General features: G+C 42.1%; 1 protein-coding gene across 6 annotated transcripts in view; it reads left to right on the top strand.

Annotated features, from left to right (window-relative positions):
* Positions 1-26,862, top strand: part of BBS9 (Bardet-Biedl syndrome 9) — a 511,458-nt gene that overhangs the window by 482 nt on the left and 484,114 nt on the right. For 3 of the 6 annotated variants that reach the window (XM_075921761.2, XM_089776552.1, XM_075921759.2), the window contains exons 2-5: positions 2,956-3,078; positions 7,861-8,011; positions 9,158-9,222; positions 12,645-12,758. In XM_075921761.2, the coding sequence (XP_075777876.2) occupies positions 2,967-3,078; positions 7,861-8,011; positions 9,158-9,222; positions 12,645-12,758 (442 nt within the window). In that variant the 5' untranslated portion in view covers positions 2,956-2,966. Of the gene's footprint in view, positions 1-2,955; positions 3,117-6,675; positions 6,828-7,860; positions 8,012-9,157; positions 9,223-12,644; positions 12,759-26,862 lie in introns of those variants that run through there. The other 3 variants (XM_089776550.1, XM_089776551.1, XM_089776553.1) reach the window with 3 other exon arrangements.

The raw sequence follows: 26,862 nt of genomic DNA, 5'->3' as shown, positions 1-26,862 counted from the left end.
GGGCCAGGCTTGGTGCAGCGCCGGGTGCCGCGGCAACGGGGAGCTTTAAAGCTAGAAGGGGCAAAGCACACGCCTGCAAACGGGCCGGTTCTGCAGCGTGATGGAGACGGGGCAGCCCTGTGGCACAGCACCCCATCCCGTATGTAGGGCAAATATAAAGCGACACTTACATCGTCCCTGTTGTGTTCGTTGACAGATTCTCTTCTCTCCTTGTAGCAAGGAGAAGCAGAGGCAATATAATCAAATGCAATAAATAGGACACTGGGGAAAATAACGCCCAGATCTTCTTTCCTTATTCCCCATCTTCTGCTCTCCCCTGTGACCGAGCTGTTAACCTTAAATGCCCTGCAGTGCTTTGGCATGGATGTTGATGCATGCACACTTGAAGTTTATTCAGTTTGGTTGAAGGGTTGCTGTATTTTGTGGGTTGTCATCAGATAGTTTGTGTTTGAGATTTCTAGTCTCGTGCAGCAACAGGTGGTAGTTTGTTTTGGGTAGTGTGGTGGTGTTTGTATTGTCCTAATTAGGATAAACAACAATGTCTGAGAGCCAAGGCAACAGGAATCATAGCAGTTCTTTTTTTAAAATTGTAAATATTTTAAAAAGTTTAAAATTCAAGAATTGTTCTGCATTTAAAATCTAATTGTTGAGATTCAGTCTGGTACCTAATGCATTGAAAAAGACAATATATGGATTTAGACAATGGGAATCTTACACACATTATACTGCCTACAGAAAGATTATCCTCTTGCCAGTCGTCTCCTTCCCTCTTCACTCCCTAGATAACAGCAGGCAGGTAGAGCACAAATCGGCTTTTCTAGTATCAAACAGAGTCCTTCACTAGTGTAATGAGGACATCTTCAAGGCGATTATTTTGTGGAAGTCTTGATGCTGATCTGTTTTTATCTTCATGTGCTCTGAGAAATAAGCTGCTTTTTAGGAAAACTAGACAAAGCTGATGATTCTTCTGATCCTCAGAGAAGAAACCTCCCTCATCGTGTTAGGGTGGTACTCTCCTAAAGAGACAGGTACCTTCCCAAGCTGCTGCAAGGATAATGCTTTTTTCATGTAAAAAGCTGCTAGAATAATGCAAGGAGTCAACTTTGATTAATTTTCAAGAGTCCTTTTTGGAAAATGCTTCTTGTATTTAACTGAGAAATGTTTTTTGTTAGTAATATTCAGGTCCTGTGATATACACCCATGTACAAGGAGCTCTGCAAAGACCGTAAAATCATTTGTGGTTAGCAGTGTGATTGTAGTCCTTAAAATGGACATAAGAGAACTTTTATGCCCACCACTATTTTAAAAAGTGTCAGATTTTGTGTGGATTCCCCATCTCCCACCTTATGTTTCTACATAGGCTGTTAACTAGTGGATTTTCTCATCATTGTTCTGGTCTGGAATTCGGGAATTCCATCAAGTGTGTTTTGTTCATTGCTATAAAATCTTATCATTTGCTATGTTATAACAAAAAAAAGCTATAGTCAATTTGCTTTCCAATAACATTTTCTTCTAGTTTTCCAAACTTAAGTATTGATTTAGCTGTGCCAAAAAAAGCACTACTCCAAATGTCTCAGTTAGATCTTTTTTTTTTTTTTGGTAAAGTTTGAGAAGCAATCCTATTGCAAGTTCGTCCTAATGTTTTGGATCACTTTGATTCAGTCTCTCAACAGTTTCTCAGTTGTGTCAATTTTGAGGATTGTGCTTGCTTTGGTTATTCTGTCTCTTCTGTTTGGTTTTATGAAATTCCCATTTTCTTAGCACAACAAAACCCTTATGTTGCTTTAAATTATGATAAGATGAAGCCGTATACCAAATTTGGTGGTCCTAGATCTTACCATTTCAGAGGAGTTCTTGATTAGGCAGACACATTCTCTAAAAGAGATTATTATTAACTTATGAATCTTGTACAATGAATATGTTTTCTGGAAAATGTTACACTTTTCAAAGATACACAAATGGATCGTAACATAAGAATTGCCATATTTGGTCAAACCATTGGTATCAAACTCAGTATCCTGTCTTCCTAAGATGGCCAATGTTAGATGCTTCAAAGGGAATGAACAGAGCAATTATTAATTGATATATCCCCTGTCATCTAAGGATGTTTAAATGTAGTAGGAGCCGGGCATGCATCAGACCAGCTCCTGCTACATTTATAATGCACAACCACTGTGGGCGTAGGAGGGGGTTAGCTCAGAGGGGTGGTGTGAGCTGGGACTAAGCAAAGCTGCAGAGTCCCAGACCTGCCACAACCCGGGCGACTGCTTAGTCTCGGCTTTCACTGGCCCTGAAAGCTACCCTCACTGCAGCTCTGCATTTCAAATGTATTACATTTAAAATGCAGAGTTGCAGCGGGGTTTGCTCCGGGGGGCTGGTGCAAGCTGGGACTGTTTATTCCTGGCTCTGCCACTTCTGGGACACTGAGGCTATGTGTCCCCTCCACTTCACAGAGATGGTACTGGGGGGGAGGGGGAACCTGGCTTTTAACTCTCCCCCCCCCCCCAGCACCGGCTCCTGCTTCACCCTTTGCACCCCTCCCCGCAAGGGGGGTATGCAAGTAGTCGACTCCATTATGCTATCAGGTAGTCGACTCATCAACTATTCCCTTACATCCTATTGTCGTTTAGTGCAATCATCTGGCAGTCAGGGGTTTAGGGACATATAGAGTATGGGGTTGCAACTCTAATCATTTTGGCTAATATCCATTGATCGACCTAATCTCTGAAGTTATTGAATTGCTTTTTGAAGTCAGTTACGGTTCTGGCCTTCACAACATCCTGTGGAATTCATTTCCAGGGGAATATCATCTCATTAATATTTAGAATTCCTACTTTAATTTGTATTTGTACTTAACTAATGTGAAATTGTTAGATTTTTCTAGAAAGCATAGTAACATGAGCTATATAACAGGTGATGAGTATGGATTTCATCATAGTCTTGTTTCCTTTTTAGCGTGAAGGAGAATGTCTTTATTTAAAGCCCGAGATTGGTGGTCAACAACTCTTGGAGAAAAAGAAGAATTTGATCAAGGGTGTCTGTGTGTAGCTGATATTGACAACAGTGGCAGTGGGCAAGGTAAAGAGTAATACTGAGTTGACCATCAAATGTTAAAGGTAACAACAAACATGACTGCAAGTTTTACTTAGTCCAGCAACATATGCTAAGTGCTTATTAACGAGCTTAAGTAGAAAGAGGCATTTGTCATGTACTACATTTTGTTGTTCTCCCTCTTCTGTTGTTGTTGTCACAATTCATTTGGATACTATAGAATGCATCATTTCATTATATCATCTCATTTGCTTTCAAACCACACTAGAACATGTAAATGGCATTATTTCACATGTATGTGGCAATATTTTCATATTTTTATTATTACTTTGGTGTTTATAACATATAATAATGTTGAAAACATTGCCATGTACTTGAAGGGAAAATCACATATCAAGTATAATTGCAAAATCCAGTTTTAGACATCTTTTGGCAGGAAATTAAAATAACAACCGGTAGTTTAATGAAGCTAGGGTTAGCTCAGCTGGGAGAAATTATATTTGAGGTCAGCTTGGGTTTGAAGTAGCCAGGGTTGCCTTTGGGACCTGCTTCCAAGATGTAGTTGAGATGAAGAGGAATAGAGTTTCACTAATATATGAATCTTGGAAACCATACAGAGAGGGGATGTTTACCCACAGACTAGGCTTAAAGGAAAGTGTAAAGAAAACCTAGGTTATCTGAAGCACCTTGACGTTGGTAAGCAAAAAGCCTTGGGAAGATAAGGTATTTTTTCGGACAGATCAATTATAGTGTTAAGTTTGCATTTTTTGTTAATATAACATTAGTTTCATGATTTCCCTTTATATACAGTACATTGTTGCTTGTACAAGCGTAAATTCACAGTCTCAAAACATTCACTCTTTTTGTATTTCTACATGGCATTATAGCATGAATCTTCTCAAACAGATATATAGTGCGTGTCACACACATTACTTCTAAAACTGTTACACACTGAAATAGTGAATTAAACTATATTTATAAAATGACAAAAAACTTTGTCTCAGATGGATTTTGACACAGAATGTAAATTCAATGTTTTTTCTCCTCCCTCAGTAAACACTAAACACTAAGGGCTCATCTAGACTACGCTAACATGTCGAAAGCAGAGCTTTCGAAACTGAAAGTAGTCAAGACGTGTGTTTTTTTTTTTTTTGGCAACCTCCCCCTTTTTTTGAAAAGCCATGTAAACCTCAAAAGTGGCTTTTCGAAAAGGGGAGGGGTTGCCGAAATAAACATGTCTTGACAACTTTCAAGATTGGAAGAAGACATGCAAATTCCCACAGAATTTGCATATCCTCTTTCAACACGTTAGCGTAGTCTAGATGAGCCCTAAAGCCGTACAGCGGGGTGGGCAATAATTTTCCTTAATTTTGGGATATTGTCATGGACTGGTTCCGGGTCCGTGGAAGGGGTGAAGTTGGCAGCTAGTGAGAGCAAGAGTGAGCATGAAAGAGACACTTTCTGTGTGAGAGACAGACTTTTCACACAGATTGAGTGTGTGTGGCACAGAGACTGAAAGTGTATGACTGCTTCTGTGCCACACACTGCGGTACAGACTGTGTGTGCTGGCTGCTGCTAAGGTAAATTTCTGAGAAGCCACATGCTATCTCTTTAAGACATGAAGTGTGTGTGGGAGAGACGCAAAAACAGAGAGAGCCTCTTAAGACAGGCTCTCCTGTGAGTCACTCACCATCCATGCTTCAGATTGGAGCAGCTCTGTTGTGTTTTTCCCCTCTCCCCGCCACCTGCTTTGCCGAGTTGGGAGACAGCCGTGGTCACCAACCCGTTGATCGCAATCGACTGGTCGATTGGAAGGGTTTGACCAGTTGATCGCGAGGCGTTCGGGGGGGCCCCCCTATTCCCTTCACCCCCCCCCCAAGAAGCCCCACTACCTACCTCCAGCAACAGGGCTCAACAAATTATGTAATCTACTTGCCCATGGTGAGTAGTTTACAACCTGGAAGAGCCAGGTTCGGGTGAACTGCGCATGCACAGATCGCCGGACAGCGCAGCTGGTGAGCGGGGCTCGCCGCGGTTTGGAAAGCCCTGACAATGGAGGTAGTACCGTCTTCCCACAGTGTGGACAGAAGTCCGGCAGCTGCGCGCCACTTCTGGGGTTTCTGGAAGTGCGCTGCCTGCTCCCCTCCTCCAGGTCTGTGGTGCGCCGGGGACTTGATGAGCACGGGGAGGAGGTAGGAGTACCGGGGGAAGACGCGCTTCCTTTCTCTGCGGGAGCGAGGGGGTCGGCCCCGATGGGGCATGTGCGCAGGCTTGCCTGCTCTGCAGGAGGGGGGAGTCGGGCCCAGAGAAGGCGTGTGACAGGGCTTCCTCCACTTGAGGGAGGGAGGGAATCCTGGGAGGAGGCTGGTTCAGGGGACTCTCTACCCTCACTGGCACCTTGCCACAGAACCCTGCTCTCTCTCCCCTGCCCCCAGCCACAGAAACCTGTCCCCACTGGCACCCCCCTGCTGCAGAAACCTGTCCCTACTGGCATCCTCTTCCCTCTCCCCAGCCCCCACTGGCACCTTATCCTCTGCCCCAGCACCCACTAGCACTCTTTCCCCATTACCATGTCTCCTGCTCCCACCAGCACAGTTGGTGCCACATTAGTGAGGCTTGGGGGGAGGGTGAGTGTTTGGAGGAGTGGGTGGGTGGATGGTGTGTTTTTGCATCTCACTTGTGTGGCCCCAACAGACTTTTCTGTGGGCCAGTGACCCCTGACTCAAAACAGGTTCCCTGCCCTTCTCATAAATAAAGACAATGCAGAAACTTTTTGTGTTTGACGTAGTATTTTATTTAAAAATGAAGCCTGGCCAACAAACCCCCAATTGGGGCCAAGCCCCCATCTGGCCACAGCATCAGAACACTCCTGCACTTCCCCTTCCCCCAGACTCTAGATCTGAGCCTATCATACACTGGAACCTCCTGCCCTGAGCCCTTCACATACCGCAACCCAAATTCCTGAACCCTCACATCCACAAGCCTATGGTTTTCTTAGTACCCCAACCCAAATTCCTGAACCCAACACTGCCTGGCCTGGAGCCCCCTCCCCAAGCCAGCATCCCCTTCTCCACCTTCTCCTGCATCCAGATTTCCTCCCAGACCTTGCACCTCTCACCTCTTCCCCATCCAAATCCTTCATTCCCATCCCAGAGCCTACACATCCTGTCTCAACCTAGCGAGGGTACGGTTAGACTGCAGGAATTTTTCAGGATTCCGGAGAATCGCAGGAAAAACTCTTCTGCATTCAGGGATGCACTTGTTCTTCTGCTTTTTTTTAGTGGAAGAGCAAACATGCTCGTTCAGTCACCCCTATATTCCTCTTTCCACAAGGAATAAGGGGGCTTCCAAAAGAAGGGGTTTTTCTGACATTTGGTCCAGTCTAGACAGGCCAAATGTTGGAAAAACCTCTTCCTACAGAAGAATTGGGAAAAGAAGCAGCAGTATAAGGGTTGGGGATAGCAAGTGATGGAGAGGAGGAGAATAGAGAGGGTGGGGCTTCAAGGAAGGGGCGGGGTGGTAGATCTTGGCTTGTTCTGTCATTTAACAAGTGATCTTGGGTGTAAAAAGGTTGGAGACCACTGGGATACAGGTGCCCTGACTTCAGCTCTCCCCTCCTCTCTCTACTGCTACCAGGAGAATACTGGGAGCAACTTGGCTCTAGGACAGCTGTTTGCTATAAATACCAGCTTAGTGAGCTGGAGAGACATGTTTGGTAGGACCCGATTTTTGCCTACTCCTACCCAACAGATACATTCATGATGCTAAAGAACAAGGTACATTTAAACTAATGCATAATGGGGTGGTGAACCATATGCTGTAGCAGTGCTCTTTAATCTTCACAGATTGCTCATTGATTTCATTGATGGAGTATGAAGGTGTAATTTTTAGGATCTGCTTATCTGAGACTGCTTTGCTTTTCTGTGCCCTTCTGTTCTGGTTGTGATCAGCAGAGTACAGGGCAGAAGTTATACTGTGAATTTCAGCATGAATATTGTTTGCTACAGCAGAGATGAAGATAGCCTGCCTCTCCACCTGTGTGAGATGGGGTCTTGTGGTACTGTTCCCAATGTCTAAGAGCCTGCTAAACCTTGACTGCTTCCCCTCTGATACAGTCAAATCTTTTTTATTACAAGTATGTCCATGTGACCTAGGGACAAGATTCATTGGATATACCATAGATACGATGCAATGCCTGGAGGAGGTAAAATGTTGGCGTGTTCTATGGGAGTTCTGAGTACCTGTGGTAAAGGGGTTTTTAATTGTGTTTTGTTTACTTCACATGTGTTTCTCAAGAATCTTTGCTCTCTTATGAAATACTATTTAATAATAAAATTACTGTAAGAATCCTGGACCAAATCCACTTACAAGTCAATGGCAGTTTCATCCATTTATGTGAAGTCTGAATTTGCCCCATTCTATGTTTTTGAACCTTTGACTGAAAAAGTAATAATTGGGCTTTAATTTCTCATTTGGATAGGTTTTGTAGTATTGTTACCAGAATTTTAAAAGTTGACATTCTGCTGCTTGTTTTGTGAGGAGAACTGCCAGATTTTAGATGTGGGAGGTGAACAATTGGAGGTACTGAGTAGATCCAGAGAGAGGATTTCAGAGACTGGGCTAGAGTTAGAGATTTATTACCCACTTGTTCTCACTGTTGAAATATTTAAGTAAATTAGTTTTCTAGGTTGCAGAATGTCAGCATAGTTGTGTATAAACATCCCTTTATTAGAGAGATACTTTTAAGCACACATGCAGCGCATTTATTTCTCTATTTCTGATTTCTTCTTGTTGGGAATTTTTCTACAGATAAAATAACTGTTGGTAGCTATATGGGATATCTTCGAATCTTTAATCCTCACCCTGTTAAACCTGGAGATGGAATGAAAGCTGAAGATTTGCTCCTGGAAGTGCAACTGCGAGATCCAATACTCCAGGTGGAAGTAGGGAAATTTGTTTCGTAAGTAGACAGACTATGTTGCTGATAATGATTATGCTAATTAGCACGCTTAAGGCTAATTTATCATAGAAGCTATCTTGTCTCCCTGAAGATCATCTGGATAAGTTTTGTGAAGTGCTTGGTGTTTAGGTGTGAGCCATCTCATTTGAATCAGCATATTATTCTTGTCACTGCAGTGTTTTGACTCTTACAGCCATTTAAAAAAATCATGAACTCTGAATTATGCATTTCATTCATTTATTGACTTATATGGTGTAGAGAATAAATGGAAGAAATGTTTATGCTCATTAAGGTGTTTTTTGTTCACACTAAAATCCCCCAAATGTCTTCTTGGTTCTAAGGCTGCATGTAAACATTGCTTTGCTTCCTTAAAGTATGCATCGTACATGTTGTTTTGCAGGCTATTTTATTTATTATAAACCAGTTTAAGAATAATACCTATCTCTGTTCTCCACACTTTTATTTTTTTTAAATTGTGTGCTATGGAAGGTATATTATAAATACAGCAATGTCTCATGGTATGGGAATAAAACAAAGGTAAATAGTAAGACATTACTATTTTATAGTGCAAGAGCTCTTTGCAATAAAGGAGATTATGTAGTAAATGGATTATAGCACAGAATACAAAATATGGTGACTATCTTTGTATAATGAGATTGTAATTATGTATTGTAGATTAACTGATTTAGTCTTTCACAATTTGTATGAAACAGTTTAATATTATCCATCCCTACCATATAAAGCTCATCTAAAGTAACGATCACACGTTTCCCCCTACTTTTACTCTCTCTCAAAATATTAGTATGAGCTTGTTAGATAACTGGATCAGACTGCATCAGAAAAAAAAGCTTGTTTCCTTCATGTGCTCATAATCTGCAAAATGTCTTTCTGGCATCTCCTGAGAACTTGACAATTATTAACTGTGAAATATAATTTCATATGTCTTAATCTTTGAAAGATAATTTAATAGCACAATATTTCATTTTGCTGGTACTAAACATTTGAGAATTTGGGGGTGTCATCGAAAGCCCAGAGAAGTCCAGTAGACAGCTTTACATTGACTTCAGTGTATCATAACCCCCAAAGCTATAGTTTCTGGAAACTCACTTGCAAATGTTCTCCTTTTTTTCCCCTCCTCATTGTCAGTGGTACTGAACTACTTCATCTGGCTGTACTGCACTGCAGAAAACTGTGTGTGTATGCTGTCTCAGGTAAAACAAAACTGTCCAGAATAGCAGTCTATCTCTGTCTGTTGTCTTCTTTTGCTGTTGATCAGTTTATCTATCTGGCCTGACTAGGCATGTGTATTGAGAAGTTTTTCTAGGACTGACAGTGTAAAGTCACAATCAAGTGTTTGAAGGATTCTCATGCTGTTCCTATATTCTGGACTGATGTTTCTTCTCTTACTCAGGCTCTGTCCTCTTTTTGTAATATAGTAGCAATTATGTATAAATTTACCCACAATTGTTCTGTGCCAAAACCCTAACAAGTTGTAGTTATGTAGGCTGAACTCTTCCGAGAAAGCACTAGTGTTATCTCTCTAACATTCCAAGTTCCCTTTTTCTGGAAGAGTGATATTGTAGATCTACCTTGTGGAAGCAGTAGCTCTGTGGCTGAGCCAGTTGGCATGTTCTGACCTTTGTTACAAGATTTGCCTTCAGATAATTATTTTGGAGAGCATGTGGAAGATAAAAATTAAACTTGAGTATGGAGAAGCAGAAGTCAAGACAGTGGTTTATGCCAATAGAAGCTTCTTCTGGTTCAACTCTGAAAATAGAAGCTTATGCTCAAAGTTCTAATGAACAAATTGTTGGCAAAAAGATGTCCCGTAAATACAGGCAGTCCCCGACTTACGCGGATCCGACTTATGTCGGATCCGCACTTACGAACGGAGCTTTCTCGCCCCGGAAGTCGGGGCGAGAAAGCCCTGTTCGTAAGCTGCTCCGGTGCCCCTGGTCTGCTGGAGACCGTCTCCAGCAGACCAGGGGCACCGGGCGGGTTCCCGCGCTTCTGAGGCTTTGCCAGAGCAAAGCCTCAGAGGCGCGGGACCCCCCCGCGGCTGCGGCTTCAGTCCGGGTGCCTGTGGTCTGCTGGGGACCGTCCCCAGCAGACCACAGGCACCCAGACTGGAGCGGCAGCAGCGGCGGTTCCCCGCGCCTCTGAGGCTTTGCACTGGCAAAGCCTCAGAGGCGCGGGACCCCCCGCGGCTGCGGCTTCAGTCCGGGTGCCTGTGGTCTGCTGGGGGCCGTCCCCAGCAGACCACAGGCACCCAGACTGAAGCCGCAGCCGTGGCGGGTCCCTCGCCTCTGAGGCTTTGCCAGAGCAAAGCCTCAGAGGCGCGGCACCCCGCTGCTGCTGCGGCTCTGCTCCCCGTGTCCCTGGTCTGCTGGGGGAGGGGGGGCGCAGCTAGTGTGCTCCCCCCCCCCCCCAGCAGACCAGGCTTTTGTTTTGGACTCTGGGGCAGAGCAGCTGGGGCGCTGCCGATTGGTCCTGCAGCGTCCGTGGGCACTACTGGACCAACCCGGCAGCACTCCAGCTGCTCTGCCCCAGGTCCTGATTCAGCCGCTGCTGGTCAGTTTCAGCAGCGGCTGAATCAGGACGTCTGGGGCAGAGCAGATGGGGTGCTGCTGTGTTGGTCCAGTAGCACCCCAGCTGCTCTGCCCCAGGCGTCCCCAAGTCAGCTTCTGCTGAAACTGACCAGCGCTGACTACAGGAAGCCCGAGGCAGAGTTGCTCTGCCCCGGGCTTCCTGGAATCAGCTGCTGATCAGTTTCAGCAGCAGCTGACTTGGGGACGCCTGGGGTTCTTAAGTTGATTCTGTATGTAAGTCAGAACTGGCGGTCAGTTTCAGCAGTGTCTGAATCTGGACGCCAGTTCCGACTTACATACAGATTCAACTTAAGAACAAACCTACAGTCCCTATCTTGTACGTAACCCGGGGACTGCCTGTAATAATTTTTTCAAAATTAGCTACATTTTTTTTTTTTTTTAGACATTAAATGTTTGTACTTGATTTGAAATAAGAAAATCATCTTGCGGGTAGCTCCGAGTTTTTGAGGGTAGCTCTGGGGCAGCCAGAACATGAGGCATCTACCTCATTGTTTAATATTTCTTACATAGTTGCAAAAAATGAGTGAGTTTTCGAGATTTTTGAAATACTCCCCAACTTGTGGGCCAAAAGGATTCTACTTAATCTTGACCAGACTATATTAACAATTCACAAATGCTTACAGAAAGTTAGGTTTAATATTGTTCTTACTTATAGGTGGTCTGTGGCTGAACAAATGCTGGTGCACAGATTTTTTTTCATTATTAGAAATTTTGTGCGCTCTTTGATGTAGTAAGGCTGGGATCTCAGGCAGCTAACAGTATCATATGTAAGGGAAAGGTTTTCGAACTGCTGTCTAACGGTAGAAAAGCTGAAACCAGCAATGGCTGGATTCAACTGAGATAATGCAGAATGGAATATAGGTGCTTCAAACAATGGTAAATCCCATTTCAAACTAGACTAGTCTTTACATTGTTGAGCATTGCATGAACTGCTGTTCTACACTTGCTATTCTGATTCTTAATATTTTTTCCAAACTTTACAAGTATGATGTTGCAAATGTTAATTCCCAATGATACCAACTCAAACTTTTGCAGATATCTGAGACATAAATTATATATCTCTGAAATAGCTTCAAGCTCCTGCAAGTAGATGCCTGTAGATATTCTCTTGGGGGAATTAACAAAATAGATATGACATCAGTAGTGTCCAGCACTACACTAAGTTAGCACTTGGTTGACAAACTGATAATTATCCATTAGAAACAAACTGCAAAAACTGAGCCATGAGCTGATATGACCTGATTTAAGAATCTCTTTTTAAGGAGATTACAATATTTTGACTGAAACAGATTGTGAGTTATACTTTGTTTATTAGCTCCTAGAACTGCAGAATCGTAATGCAAAATACAGTAAAAGTCCAGTGGTCCGGCATCCAATAGTCCGGCACTCCTGATGGTCCGGCACCATCTGGAACCCAGAAGTGCTCCGGGCAGCCGGCCAATTGGAGCTGCTCTGCCCCAGCTTCTCCTATTCAGCCGCTGCTGAAACTGACCAGCGGCTGACTCGGAAGCCGGGGGCAGAGCAGCTGGGGTGCTGCCGGGTTGGTCCTGCAGCGCCGAGAGGTGCATCTGCCCCACTCCACCCCAGACGCCGCATAGCCCCTCCTTCCTATATGTCTGATAATCCGGCACCCCCTGGGTCCTAAAGGTGCCGGATTATTGGAAGTTTACTGTATTTATTTCCCCCTTTTTTGGGTGAGTACATATCTTTCTGATCAAATGGTTGAACCATATACAGTACTGTGTAAAGATGTGAAATTCCTTTACTCACAGAATCTTCTTCTGGGCAGGCACTGACTCTTACTTTGTACATACAGTGCTTAACATAATTGAACCCTATGCCTATTTTTGGCTAACTACTATGATTGATATTTTCTAAAGAAAGTGGAATTCATAGTCATTCCAAAGCACTAGATATGATCTCACCATATAATGTTTTAAAATAATATAAAAATCCTGTTTTTCTTTCATGTGAAATACAAGAATTTAAAAACTGGACACACATGTTCCTTGTGTTTTTCATAGGAACTTTGGGAAATGTGGAACATGGGAACCAGTATCAGATCAGACTAATGTATGAACACAATCTTCAACGAACAGCCTGCAACATGACTTATGGACCATTTGGTGGTGTGAAAGGTAGATTAATTAAGTGGGTTTTAGCCTGTAGACTGAAGTTTATACACTGATCAAGAACAAAGTGTGTTTGTGGCATATGCAAGCTTTCCTACTTTCCTTGCTAACTGCAACATAGCCCTAATGTTCAGGGATATAAAAATAGCGAAGGCCCTACTTAAACTTTGGGATGATTGTCAAATAATTGTGGTTGAGCTGTGACAAGACGTGGAAAATTCTATATTAATTGTGGTAATTTGGAAAAGCCAGAGAAGATCTATTTAAGAGAATAATTCCTGGAACAATATAAACAATCAAGTATTATGCCTGCTATTTTTTTTTTTTTTTGATGCCCGGACATTTTGCTGCAACAGTATTACAGTGATTAATAATGCCTGGTGCTCTGGCTGATAGTGGAACTCTCTCCCCCACACCTGGGAAGCTGATTTAAAATTGTGGTGAAAGTTTAATATTGTGGGATCCATAATATCACTAATTTGAATAGCTCCTAAAGAACAGTTCATTTTGATGCCCATTCAATCCTGGGCCTATTCTGAAATTGCTAGTGAGCTTCTATTTTGGAAGTGTTTGAGATGCTATCATCTTTAGATTAATAGTTCAGATAACTATTAGGAAATATCATTTGTTTTGCATTCATTTTTAATATATCAATGAACTTAACATAGGAAAGTTAAATACAGACTATATTAGAATGATAAAAATCAAGAATGCATCTACACAGCACCCTAAACTTGAAATAAAATATGCAGTTTGTATTACACAAATTGCATATCTTATTTCAAATCTATTTCAGAATGGTTTATTTTGAGACTTGGCGAGTCTACACAGTGCCACATTTTGAAATAACACGCTATTTCGAGCCATCCTTTATCCCTTGTGCAACAAGGTTTACCGGGATGGCGAAATAGCGTGCCCGTTTATTCGAAAATATTTTGAAATAACGGACGGCTTAAGTAGATGCGGGTTAGCTATTTCAGGATATCTCCGGTATTCCGAATACTGTGCAATGTAGACGTATCCAAGTGTTAACAATAGGATATTAGCGCAGAAGGATAGTTATGTTAAAACTATATTAAAAAACACATCTAAATGCCCAAATTTCCTTTTGTAATCATTCAGCAATTGAAAATTCCTTTTTTTTTATATACATTTAAGCTGTGTTGATGCACTTTGTTGAGACTGGACAAAGAAGTCCTCTTTATTCTCCAGACTGCTCTGTGTGTGTGTGTGTGTGTGGGGGGGGGGTGGCTTCTCGCCCTTCTGTTCCATCTGCCCTATTAAATCTTGGTTAAGAGAGCCTATATAATGAGTTTCAACTATCTTTTGAAATGTTAAACTGTCATCTTGTTCAGTATATTAGTCTTCAAGCTAACTTCTGTGTCCACATTTTGAGTGCTTTACTTCTGTTATCCTGGAAACATTTTTTGCACATGCTTAATTTATGCACGCGTGTAAGTGTTTGCAGGTTTGGGGCTTTACTGAACTATTATTTTCTCAAGTCAATTTGACTATTTATGAAGTTACTACTACATTTTGAGTAGGGAGTATCAAAATCTACGGAAATATATATGAGTGTAACCATTGGAAGGCACCTATATTTTCCCCTGAATAAAAGATACTGTGCATTATGGGATAAAAATAAAGAGAACTGAAACAAAACAAATTGTGATGCCTAGCTTGAGGTTTTGTACATTAATTTTTTGAGCTGACTATTCAGCTTCTGGTTATCCATTCCATAACATAAAAATGCATAACATAAATTAAAATACATTAAGGGCTGGCAAAGAAATATTCATGACTAAATATGAGTAGAATAGGCCCAAACCTCCCAGCTAAGGATGTTAAACATCGATTAATCAGCTAATCGAGTAGAATTTCCATCAACTACTTGACTAGTTAAGGGAGCAAATATCCCACTGCACCTCTCCCTTTCGAAATATACAAGAGTTGCCTGAGGCTCTTGTGCATTCCAAAGGGAGAGGAGCAGCAGTGGGACCTGTATGAGCGGGACTGTTTCAATCCTCACTTTTGACATTTCCCCACTGCCTCCGCCTCCCTGCCACTTGCAGAGATGGTGCTGGGGGATGGGGATGGGGGAACGGACAACTTTTAAGCTGGCTTCCCCCAACACCAGATTGTGTACCCCTCTTGCGATCTCTCTCTGATAAGCATTTGCTTATTGGGGAGTCGACTAGGCACTTACATCCCTACTCCTAACCCTTTTTCCTGACGAATCAAAAAAGTGCCTTGTTGCATGTCTAGAAAGTCAACAAATCTGAGCTCTGCTCAAACAAGTTAAAGTGTAAGTTTCAAAGTGGAAGACCCTGCCAGCCACTTTGTCTCTTTTAGTGTGGAACTCTGAGTCAAACTCCTCAAGTGATGGCAGTTGTGGTAGTGTGATACAATTTGAGATTGCCTCTCTCTTTAACAGCCTTAGATGATTTGAAATCATTATACTGTGTATTAATTTCCAGTAGGAATAAATTATACTGGCATAATGCGTTGCCAGCGTGAAACTGTGTAATAAGTGGCCACCACATTTTGTGTGAATTTCACTTTCTGCATGTCCTCCAGGTGTTCTCTCAAAGAACACTTAACAGCAAAATGTCTCAAAGTGACAAAGATACAGATAAACATAGTAAGGTCCACATCAGAGACCTAGCCCTACTCTGATCATGTGAGCTACCCCTCCTCATCCCTTCGTCTAGCACCTCCCTCGCCTCTCTCCTCTGGTGCTGGTCCCTCCCCTGCAGGTGTCTGCCCTTCTTCTTCACCCCCAGAATCCCCTGGCACCTACACCTTCCCTTACCCCTGCACCCTCCTGGTGCCTCCCCCTTCCCTCACTGCCCCTGCCCCCTTTGCCCTTTTTTCCCTGATGCCCATCCCCTCTGCCCCCATTCCCCTCATGCCCCTGTGCCCTCTCACATGACTTGCTCCAACCCCACCTTCCTCATGCCTACCCCTTCTGTCAAGCCTTCTCCCAGCACCTCCCCCTCCAATTCCCAATGCCCTTACCCTCTCCTCTTTCAGCATCACCCTGTCCCCCCTCCCACTGACACCTCCCCTCCTGCCCTTTTCCTCATTGTCTCCACTTCCCCCCTAGCATTTGTGTCTCCTCTACCCTGTCCCTTTGGTGCCTTCCTCTTTCTTCCTCCTCCCCCACCGCAAAAGCCCCTTCCTCTCCCACTTCTTCCTCTTATTCCCCCCGCCTTTACCTTTAGCTTCTGCCTTTCAGCTTGCAGGGCTGGAGTCAGAGCCAGCCCAAGCTGCAGGGATGGGCAGGGGCGCCTCCAGGGTGCCGTATGGTGCTGCAGGGCCGGGCGGGGGCGCCCCCGGGGCAACGTGTGGTGCTGCAAGGCGGGGCCCACGCAGTGCTGCCGGGCCTGGCGCCTCAAGGGCGCCATGCCATTCGGCCGGGCGGAGGTATTCCCGGGCACCTCAGGGGCGTTGCACCATGCTGCTGGGCCATGCGGTGTTGGTGGGCTGGGTGGGGCCTGGGGTGCAAAAATGGCTCGGGCTAGTTGGCCCGAGACATTAGGGTGTGCCTGGGCATACCCGGCACACCCCATGCACATGCCTATGATTGTAGCACTGGCTTATTTATTGTATTGATCTGGTTTGGTAAGATATGCTGGAGAAGTATTACACTGAACACAGTACAGCCCCTATCTCTTTACTAATGCTATTAACCCACCAATTCCATTTGTATATGAGGCTAAGATGGGGGGACTCTTTTTGTCGGAGAGAACTCTTGGGATAGAGGAAATATTGCCCACAACTATTGTCTAGATATAAGAATGGAGTAATTCAACAGGAACTTTATCCATTTGTACCAGGATTTACTAGAGAGTGAACAGAACTTTAGGATTGGTATCAGAAGCTACTGACTAATCTAAAAGGGCATGTCTAAACTACATCCCTCTTTCGAAAGAGGGATGTAAATTAGACAGGTCAAAATTGCAAATGAAGCTAGAATTTGAATTTCCTGCGCTTCATTCGCATAATGCCAGCTGCGCATTCTTTTGAAAATGGGGATTTTCTTTTTCTAAAGAACCGTGTCTAGACAGCAGTTTCACTTTCGAAATCCCCGTTTTTGAAAGAACACGCATCTGCCATTATGCAAATGAAGTACGGGAAATTCAAATCCTGGCTTCATTTGCAATTTTGATTGGTCTAATTTACATCCCTCTTTCGAAGAGGGATGTAGTTTAGACATAGCCCAAGTGTCTCCTAGGGCAAGTTTTGTCTTTATTCATTTCTCAAAGGAATGAATCAATTAATGCAACCACCCTAGTTTGTCTCCTATCCAGAGCTGAAGCCCAGATAATCAAGCCGTAGACAGGGATGGTTAATCATTAGTTTAATAAGGCTATAGGGTTAGCCCCTTCTATTGTTTATGCCCTCCTGGTCAGGCAGGGCTAGGACCAGGTGATGGAGAGAGAGCGACAGGGTTACAGGAGGCAGAAGTGCTGAGTGAGCCTACAGCTGGATGGAGCAGCTTAGGAGGGAGGGTGGAGTGGGGCAGGGTCTGGGAGAAGAGATTTTGACACAAGAATAAATTTTGATACTTTCTACTTTTTCACACCTGAATAGGATAATCAGAATCTCATTTACTTTCCTCCCGACTCTAAGGGAAAAGTGTCTGTCTGCCTGATCCTCCAATCTCTACACCAGCCGGTCTTGATGGTTCTTTTGAGATGTTGATTTTCCATTAAGTCTTTTTGTTTGTGGGGTGAGAGGGGCGGGGAATGAGGACAGAGAATCCAACAGGGAGGAAATAGCTCTGTTTTGTCCTAGTCATTCAAAAGCTTAAAGGCTTTAGATTAAGTTTAATGTTTGTACACTCATTTTGAAGAGCTAACATAGTACAAAAATACTGGGCAGTCATCTGATCTGTGTTACTTCTAGCTACCAGCTTTTCTTACAGAAAGCTTTAAAACAACAAATGCAGACAATAGGTGGTGCACTGCATACAGGACTCATGCTTAAACCACATGTCATGTGAGAGCTGCTTATCTCATAGTTTAGAATAGATAGTCCTCATGCCATGAGTGCAGGGGACCAGACTAGATGACCTCTAAGGTTACCTTCCTTCCTTCCTGTCCTATGATTATTCTGGTCTATGATTCTAATTGTGGAAGAGCTAATGAATACAGAGAAAATGTATTAATAGACAGGACACTGGAGTATATTCTCTGGCTCTCTAGTGCTCATATTAAACAAAAACCACTTGTTGGTAGCCAGAGTCCCCACATAGGGCCAGAGTCTCTAATGGCCTGGACTAAATAGCCATCCAAAAAGGCAATTATGGCTTTACAACCACTCTGTGCATTGTTCTTAAGAATTGTTCTTAAGCCTTACTCTTTGAAGAGGGGAAGGAAGGAAGAAAGATAATATAGGGCAGGAGATGGGGATGGAGCAATGGTGCAGGCAGGGGACAGTGTGTAGAAGATGGGTACAGGCAGTCCCCGAGTTACGCGGATCCGGGTGCCCCTGGTCTGTTGGGGACCGTCTCTAGCAGACCAGGGACACCTGGAGCAAAGCCGCAGCGGCGGCATGGGACCCCTCTGCCTCCCCGGCTTTGCTCCCGGTGCCTCTGGTCTGCTGGGGACCGTCTCCGCTGCGGCTTTGCTCCCGGTGTCCCTGGTCTGCTGGGGGAAGGGCGCAGCTAGTGGGCCCCACCCTTCCAGCAGACCAGGCTTTTGTTGTGGACCCTGGGGTAGAGCAGCTGGGGTGCTGCCGGGTTGGTCCTGCAGGGACCTACCTGGCAGCCCAGCTGTTCTGTCCCAGGCTCGAGATTCAGCCGCTGTTGAAACTGATCAGTGGCTATTTCCAGGAAGCTGGGGGCAGAGCAATTCTGCCTCCAGCTTCCTGTAGTCAGCCCCTGGTCAGTTTCAGCAGCAGCGGCTGAATCTGGAGTCAGTTCCGACTTACATACAAATTCAACTTAAGAACAAACCTATAGTCCCTATCTTGTACATAACCCGGGGACTGCCTGTATTGTGAATTCAGTTCAGGGTGGTTGTGATTTTGTCTTTGTGTGGTCTAAGTTTGTGGATCCAAGCAATATTTAACTTTATACACAGTAGGCCTACCCTGGACAACAGAAACCACCATGTCAAATAAAGGAGGAGGGCAGAAATTGAAGACCGGAGATAGACAGCAAAGACAAGGTGTCATGCTAAAAGCTACTCCTTCTCTCCTAACTTTTTTTTTCTTACTGCTAAGTCTGGTGGTGAGGAAGTCCAGGTAAATACCAGCCCATGTGAACCTGCTGCATCTGCACCTGATGAAAAGGAGCAGCCTTCTGTCACTGATTTCTGTAGCTGAAGTCTCACTTCACTACTCTGAAGACTTTCCCAGTGATGGTGATATAAAAATATCCTTCTCCAGAGATTCAGACAAGTGGGACGTGACTTTTCAAGATCTCATTGCATATTGGACTGAGAAGGGCCCACAGAATGCCAGAATCTAGATGCTTGCTTTTCATTGACAATGCAATAGTACATCAATCAGAATCATTATCTAACCAAATCAATGTTTGACTGTGTGACACTTAACCAACAGATTGGCAGAAGAGAATGGCTTATTTATTTGCTTTCAGAAAAGGAAGTGTACTTTTTTTTTCTTCCCCTGCATGTTTTCTGATACCAAAAAATGGGGAATGTTCAGTGAAGGCTTCAGTGATTTGAAGAATACTGCATACACTACCAATCACGCAATGAGTGAACAGCATATATTGCCAGTTAAAAGCTACAGTGCCTGAGAGAGAGTTAGTGGCACAGTTAATACCCAGTTTTTGGAAACTTGTGCTTATTGGAAGAACATTCTCAGATGCATAGTTGAAACTGTAGTTTTTCTTGCTGAGCATGGTCCTGCCATTTTGTGGCTCAGATGAGACTGTTGCCTTTCTAGAGCTAATTGTGACGTTTGATCCTTTGTTAGCTTAACTCATCAGTGAACACGCAAATCGTGGAAAAGACCATACATCATATCTGTCAAAGATTTTGTAATGAATTCATTGCAGTTCTGGCAAAGAAGATGCTGTCAGTGTTTGTCAGAAGTATCCAGATGATCTCCCAGTAGATTTTATTAAAGAATTTCTTCAATTTGTTCAATTCACGTTACTCTTAGAGAGAGAAAAGATGACAAAAGCTTGTCTTTTTGGAAGTATCGAGTTATCACTGAATCCAATGTCATTGAATGTTTTCCAAATGTTGAAACTGCAGAACGGCTGTATTTTTCACTAATGATTACTAACTGTAGCAGAGAATGTTCATTTTCTCTTCTAACAGGTCAAAAATGTCCTCTAATCCACCAGGACTCAAGAACAGCTCAGTGCTTTGTCCCTCTTGAGCACTGAGAATGAAATTGTGAGGTCTTTGAATTAGGATGACAATTCACGACTTTGGAACAGCTAAAGCTTAGGAAAACCAAACCAAGAATTGAGTAGAATAAATGTTAAAAATGTATATTTACTTAACATTTGCAATATGTAATTCATACTTGGGTCCTTCCTTCCCATTAGCCTTAGGACCCTAATAATCTTAATCTGGCCCTGGCTATAGGAATTCTGAGCATCCAAGAAGCTGCCAGGAGATCAAATTTATTATTTACTTGTATGGAACAGCAGTATGTATTGATATTGACCTTAAATAGCAGCAGCTCAATAAGCAGAGCACGAGATGTGGCCCAACCACCACTAGATGGTCCTCTGGTTACAGACATTGATTTTTGCTACACATAAAACACTACTTCCAATGGTCTGATTCTACAGGTGCATTTACTGTAAGACTTAACGAGGTGTGGAAAATACAGAAATACTTTTGCTGAAAACCTGCTTCTCAAACTCTTTTATTGACTAAAACTGAATTTTTTTTTCGTGGTTTATGGGTTTTTTTTATAGAAAGTAGAGGAGGTGAATTTAACTTTCACTTACTGAAAAACCATTGGGATAGGGGGAAACTGTTGCAGATTTGGCTAGACGTCTGCTCCAGAAACTAACCTTTCATTTTACACATGCCCTACCTTCCTCTCTACTGTTACACTACTTTTATTCCCTATTCCCCAATCATTATCTGCTCTTCATTCATTCACTCTCTTCCACTTCCACACATTTGCATGCTTTCCCATGTTTCTCTTATTTCTCATACCCTTTCCCCTCACTTTGATTTTGTATAAGAGAAACAGAAAGGATAGTTTCGCACTCGAGAATTAAACTATTTCTACTTTAACCAGTTACACATAAGTGGTTAAATAATCACATCTAGCTTTTATATAGTACTTAAAGTATAAATGAGTGTCTACATACCCATGTGGAATGATCAAAGATGTCCCACATTCACAAGCAGTGCTCCTTTAAGCCCAGTTACAAAGTACACGTACTAGAGATACTTATTTCACTATACACTGGCCACTGCAAATGTTGACTGTCTCCAGAGCTGTCCTATCTGTATGACAGTTTGGGGCAACTATCCTGGGCCCTGTGCTTTAGGGGGCTCTGCAGCACCTGCCCCAACAGTCCTACAGACAGTATGGTTCCCCATATTGATGGGCACGCTCAAGGCTGAGGGCAGCCTGGGAGTCTTCCTGAGGGGGGCTGGTGTGGGTTCGCAGAAAGGTTGGCTCAATACAGCGGCTGGAGCTCAGGAAGCAGACTGGCACAGATAGCTGCCTATGCTGCTCTTCTGCCATCTTGCAGCTAGGTTGCTTCACTTTGCTGCTGTGGGAAGTGAAGTGTCCTTGCCCAAGCCCACTCTGCTCCCCCGAGCAATGCAACGCTTGGGGGAGCAAAGCACAGTGGGCTGAGTCCTGGGTCTTTTGCTTCTTGCTGTTGCAGTGAAGTGGAGCAACCTGGCTGGGAGATTGTGGCAGAGCAGGCTACTAGATTCCTGCAGTTCCCACTGCCACAGTGAGTGTGGGGGGAACCTGACCCTCTGCTGCTGCCCCACGATAGGCCCTCTCTGTAATCCCCAGCTAGCATAATCCTGGGAAGAAGGTACAAGGGAGGTAGAAAGGGGCAGAGCTTGGGGCAGGGCTTATGGAAAAGGGTGGAGTCAGGAAGGGCAGATCTGGGGGTGGATGTTTCCCCAGACCTTGTGCTCCTATGGATGGCTATGCCTGTCTGGTGATGAAGATGGGAGGGATAGGATCCTCTTACTGTTTCCCAGGCTTTGTTTCCTCATCTTTGTCCTACAGGTCCCCCCCACCCTTTTTTTAAACCATTGATAAATTTGAGCCTCTGCAATAAAAGCATCGAAACTACTAATTTTCCTCTCTCTACTGAATAGGAGGCTACCAGCTGCCCTTCTGCAGCAGAACTTGCGAGGACCTAAGACTCACATTTTAACAAACAATAGGTGGTTTCTCTGACTAGCACTTGCAATTTGCTGTAGTTTGTAGGCTGAGTATATGTGGGAGTTGGACCAGGGAGCTATTAATGGAGTCTTTATGCAGGAAAACCTTGTGTACTCTGGTTTTAATTGAACTGAGGGCAAATGATACACAAAAAAAACCTGAAGGACATATTTTCCTCTTACGGGTTCTAATTTTATATTATACACATTATTCTGTAATATTACTTAAAGTTTTTAAAACTTTTACATAATTTTATTAAACCCCTAATAATTGTTTGTGGTTTTTATGAATACATATTCCATGTTGTCTGCTTGTTTTCAAAGGAGTCCTTTATTTTTATTGAGTAAGCCTTGGTGATGACTGTCTTTCAGGAGGATTATTTTCTAGTTTACTGAAAGCCTGTCTAAAGCAACTGCTCATGCAGTATTTAAAAGTGGATAGGTATGGGGCATGCAGTCCATAAGCAAAAGCTCTCCACAGAGAACTTCATCCTCCCCCAGACTTTACTCTGAGGCCCTTACCGTTACTATTATCACAGCTCCCAGACAGGAGTGCATGGACACTGGTGTTTCTGAAATAGCTAAGCCCTTATCCGTAATGATTCCAGGACCTTGAATTTATCTTTAAAAGTTCAGGTAATGATTGAATGAACTGGTCACTTTTAAAACATGCTGCAAGAATTTGATACCTTTAAATCTCCTTCAGTGAGGTTTGTTCACACAGTATTATTTAATGCATTGTAATTACCAACAAAATTATTTTAAAAGTAGTGAAATATAGTTTTTGTGAAGTATAACACATAGCACAAAATTTGTGCAGATTTCTCTTCCTTCTCCTGCATGACTTCAGAATCCCCTGTTCTCATCCTCATTTGCTGTTCAGCCCTATTTCTTGCCATTCCTTTTGGGCCTGCAGTCTCTCAGTTGCTCCAGAAAGAGAATAAAATGGCACAGTTTTATACTTGTCTTAGTATAAGCTCCTTGCTAGGGTGGGAAGGGGATGAAATCAAGGCTCATTCCACTCTTGTTCCTTGTCACAAACTTTAATTGGGATATATGCCAGGTCTGTGGATTAGGAAATGTTAACGGGGTGTCTAGGGGAACAAAAGAAAAGGAAATCTTATGCCTCCATACTGCCTTGTTCAGGACAGGCCACAATCTGGCCATTAGACTGTAAACACTTAGGGCAAAGGAGATGTTAGCTGTCAGTCAAGTCTTATATGGTGCAAAAGTGTATGATAACTATTTTTATAACAGAAAATGAATTTTCAAGATAGGAATGTTTCTAAGTAAGATTAACAGATTTATGCTGCAGATGTATGAAAGAGTGCAGATGCATTTTTAAATCATGAAGTGATGACTGCTTGAATTTATGTAAACTTATGTGCTGATATAAATAAAATATTATAAATTACATGCAGTCAGAGATGACAGGCCAATATATGTATACCCTTATAATTAAGTAAGATTGTTATAATAAAGAACTGGATACTGATATCCTGTGCCTCCCAAACATCCTGAATGTTTCTTGAATTAAAAAAAGTTTAATGCTGTCTTCCATCTACGCACTAAATGGTCCTAATGCATTGATGGCTCATGTCTTACCAGCGGGAATTGACACATGAGATAGACACTAGACAGAGATCATTTTCTCTAGCAATGTGTATGTAAAGTATATTTGATATTTTATACTGATACACTATGCATAGAGTTAATATGCATTTTGACTGAAAAATATTTACGCACATTTTGTTGAATTGCATAAAATGTGTTTGTACTAAAAGGATTTAAAATGATTAGTGAATTCAGCTTGCTTTATGTAGCTGCTAGAAATAAGATGATAAATATTGTAGAGTTCAGACTCCTAGTGATCAAGCATGTACTGATTTTGAAATTAGGATTCCCAGATCATAGAAGGCCTTTCAGAATTGCACAGGTTTGCTGAAAATTATTCCACACATACTGTGTAAATAAAAGGAAAAAATAAAATCAAAAGCAAGTGTTTTAAAGAAAGAAAATAAAAATTCCAACATAAAAAAATTACAAGTAAAAAAACACACAAATTAAAAACCTACTCCTGTCTCCCTCCACCTAAGTTTTCTCAGCAAATTGCCTAAATTCATTTGACTTTTTTTATAGTCTTTGCCTAGAGGCAAAATATATTTGAGTGTTATAACAAAGAGAGTGCCATAAAGAGGAATTTTTAAAATAATGAAATACAACATATGTGTAAACCGTGCAACCTTGTAATAGGAAAATTTATGAGAAGAGTTAGTCTGTTTTGCTGAAACAGACTAACAGGACTACCTCTCTAATACTTTATGAGAAGAGTGGACTATACTTAACTTTTCCACAATTCTGCAAGAATGAATTTTATTAGGTGCTAGTCAGAAAAAAATTATCAGCTGATTTTTATGCTGTAAGGTTAAATGATTCTTATTACTATGTTTAAATACAGCAGTGATATAAATTTAGACATTGATTTATTGGCTAGTTCTCTTAAAGAGCAGGATGTTTAACTGTTAGTTTCCTGTTAAACTGCTTCTATATAAAGAGATTTTTTTCCTATTTATTCTTTTGTGGATTTTGTTCAAAAAGATCTACCAATATGCTCCTGAATGCCTTCCCCCATAACATAACTTTGAAAGGGTATTAGTGGTGTGTTTTATTTCTCTTTGAATAATGACGACATAGCCTTTTCTGCAAGTTGATCATGCAATGGGAACAATACTTAAAGAAGATTGCTACTGCATCACTTTCCACACAGTTCCCCCTCTTCTTTTTTCTTTTAGGTAATGGGTGAAATGTCCCTATTGAAGCCAATAGCAAGACTCAAATTGAATTTATTGTGCCAAATTTTATCCTAGCTAACTATATCATTAGAGCCATCATCAGTTATTAATTGGAATGGTAATAATGAAAATGAACTATGTATAAGCCTAATTAATACAATGAACAAGGAAGTGTGTAAAATTGAGTCTGGGAATCAGAGAGAGAGAGAGAGAGAGACTGAGACTGTCTGTCTGTCTTCAGGCCCTATTTGGAACAGTATGATCCTGGGCTTTTATGCTGAACATACCTTTGAAAGTAATAGATTCTGACTTTGTCGGACTATCCAGAAGAGAAATTAGCTTGCCATGGCAGCTGCTCAGTGGGGATAACATACGCAACTTTGCAGTCTCAAGATGTAATGCTGGTCCTATTCTGTACAGAAACACGTATCACTTTGCATGACTAGCAGACTCCTACGTCTCAAGTAGTAAATTCACTTTAAAAGCATCTCTTGTAATGATGCTTCCATATTCTCTAGTGTCAGCATTTTTGGCTGTCTGATTATGCTTATATGGTATTTTCTGGTAATGTTTAATCCCATAATTTATGTCCTCAGTTTCTAATGAAAGTAAATTATCTCTATCTTTATCATGGATTATTAAAAATTAATATAAGGCCATTTCTCTTATCTCTAGAATAAAAGTCAAATTATTTTATCCTTTCCTCATTGGTCTTATTTTCCAAACCTTTTATAAATTTAGTAAGTAACTGTATATTGCTTTCTAATTTTACTTGAAAAATATCGCGCTACTTGTGAACAGCTTCTGTACTTTGCTAATGTGAAGGGTACATTAGTATTGGGTGGTTGGCTTACAAGATTCTGGCTGTTGGAGTACTTCAGTCAAGGCAAGTACCAAGAACTATCTCATTTTGTTTTTTAATAGAATATGTCTACTAATATGACCTAATATAGCCTTGTTAGTGTATTGTTATATTATTGACTTACATTTAATTAATCGTCCTACTCTAATCTTCCGCTTCTTCTCTGTGGTATAATAGCCTAGTCAACCTTCTTCATTCTCTGATTTCCTGTGATATAGCTGTGAAAGATCATATCAGGACTTAAAGATGCTGTCCAATACTGTTTATTCAGTATTTCTTTAAGATAATGTTACTTTGGCACGATTAGTTTGATTATCTTTTGTATATCACCTTTTTTATATATTCATTTCCTCATTACATGTGTTTGCAGTTTAGCAGGCATTAGAGCCATCTGCTTTGCTATTATTCCATTGATTGCTCCTCTTTTTCCCCTACATATAAAATGATTGCTCTGTTTTCTAAATGTGAAATCTTATCTATCCTTAAAGGACCATCAAAAGTAGGTTTGTAAAGATAGCTGTAGGTCTTTTATTAATTCCTTTATAACCCAACAGTGACTATAATTGGGTTTTGTAGTACTTTTAAAAAATGTTACAGCAATCTTTCTATATATATTTTAACCTGGTGGTTATCAAACTGTTGTTTGTGGAGGTATTTCACAGCACTGGTGCATCTTCTCTTTCAAGCAGTAATACTTTTTGATTGTTCTCCAGTCTAAGATTATTTTGTGATTTCAAGACGTGTTTTGGTTACTAACCTACCAAAAAAATGAATCCTTTGAATGAGTGTTGAACTGCTTTCTTTTGGTCACCGTGGCTATGTCTGTTACTGCCTGTGTTGGTGAGACTTTGTTGCTCAGGAGTGTGAATATTTATCCCCGAGTGACACAAACTACACAACCAAAAGCACTAGTGTGCATGGTGCAATGGAGTGGGGGAGAGCTTTTCTCACCGATTTAACATATGCCACTTAGGGTGTGAATGTAAGGTTGTTAACTAATGAGTAATTTACTAGTTGAGTAGTCAATGTGCTTCATAGAGCCCAGGATAAGCGGGGGAGTCACCAGCTGATTCCGGGTTCATCAGAAATGCTGCAGG

The sequence above is a fragment of the Pelodiscus sinensis genome, chromosome 2 (genome assembly GCF_052426305.1).
Source record: "Pelodiscus sinensis isolate ZL-2025 chromosome 2, ASM5242630v1, whole genome shotgun sequence".
Taxonomy (NCBI): domain Eukaryota; kingdom Metazoa; phylum Chordata; order Testudines; family Trionychidae; genus Pelodiscus; species Pelodiscus sinensis.
Note: the sequence above shows the minus strand (reverse complement) of the source record. Positions and strands in the feature narration are given on the sequence as shown.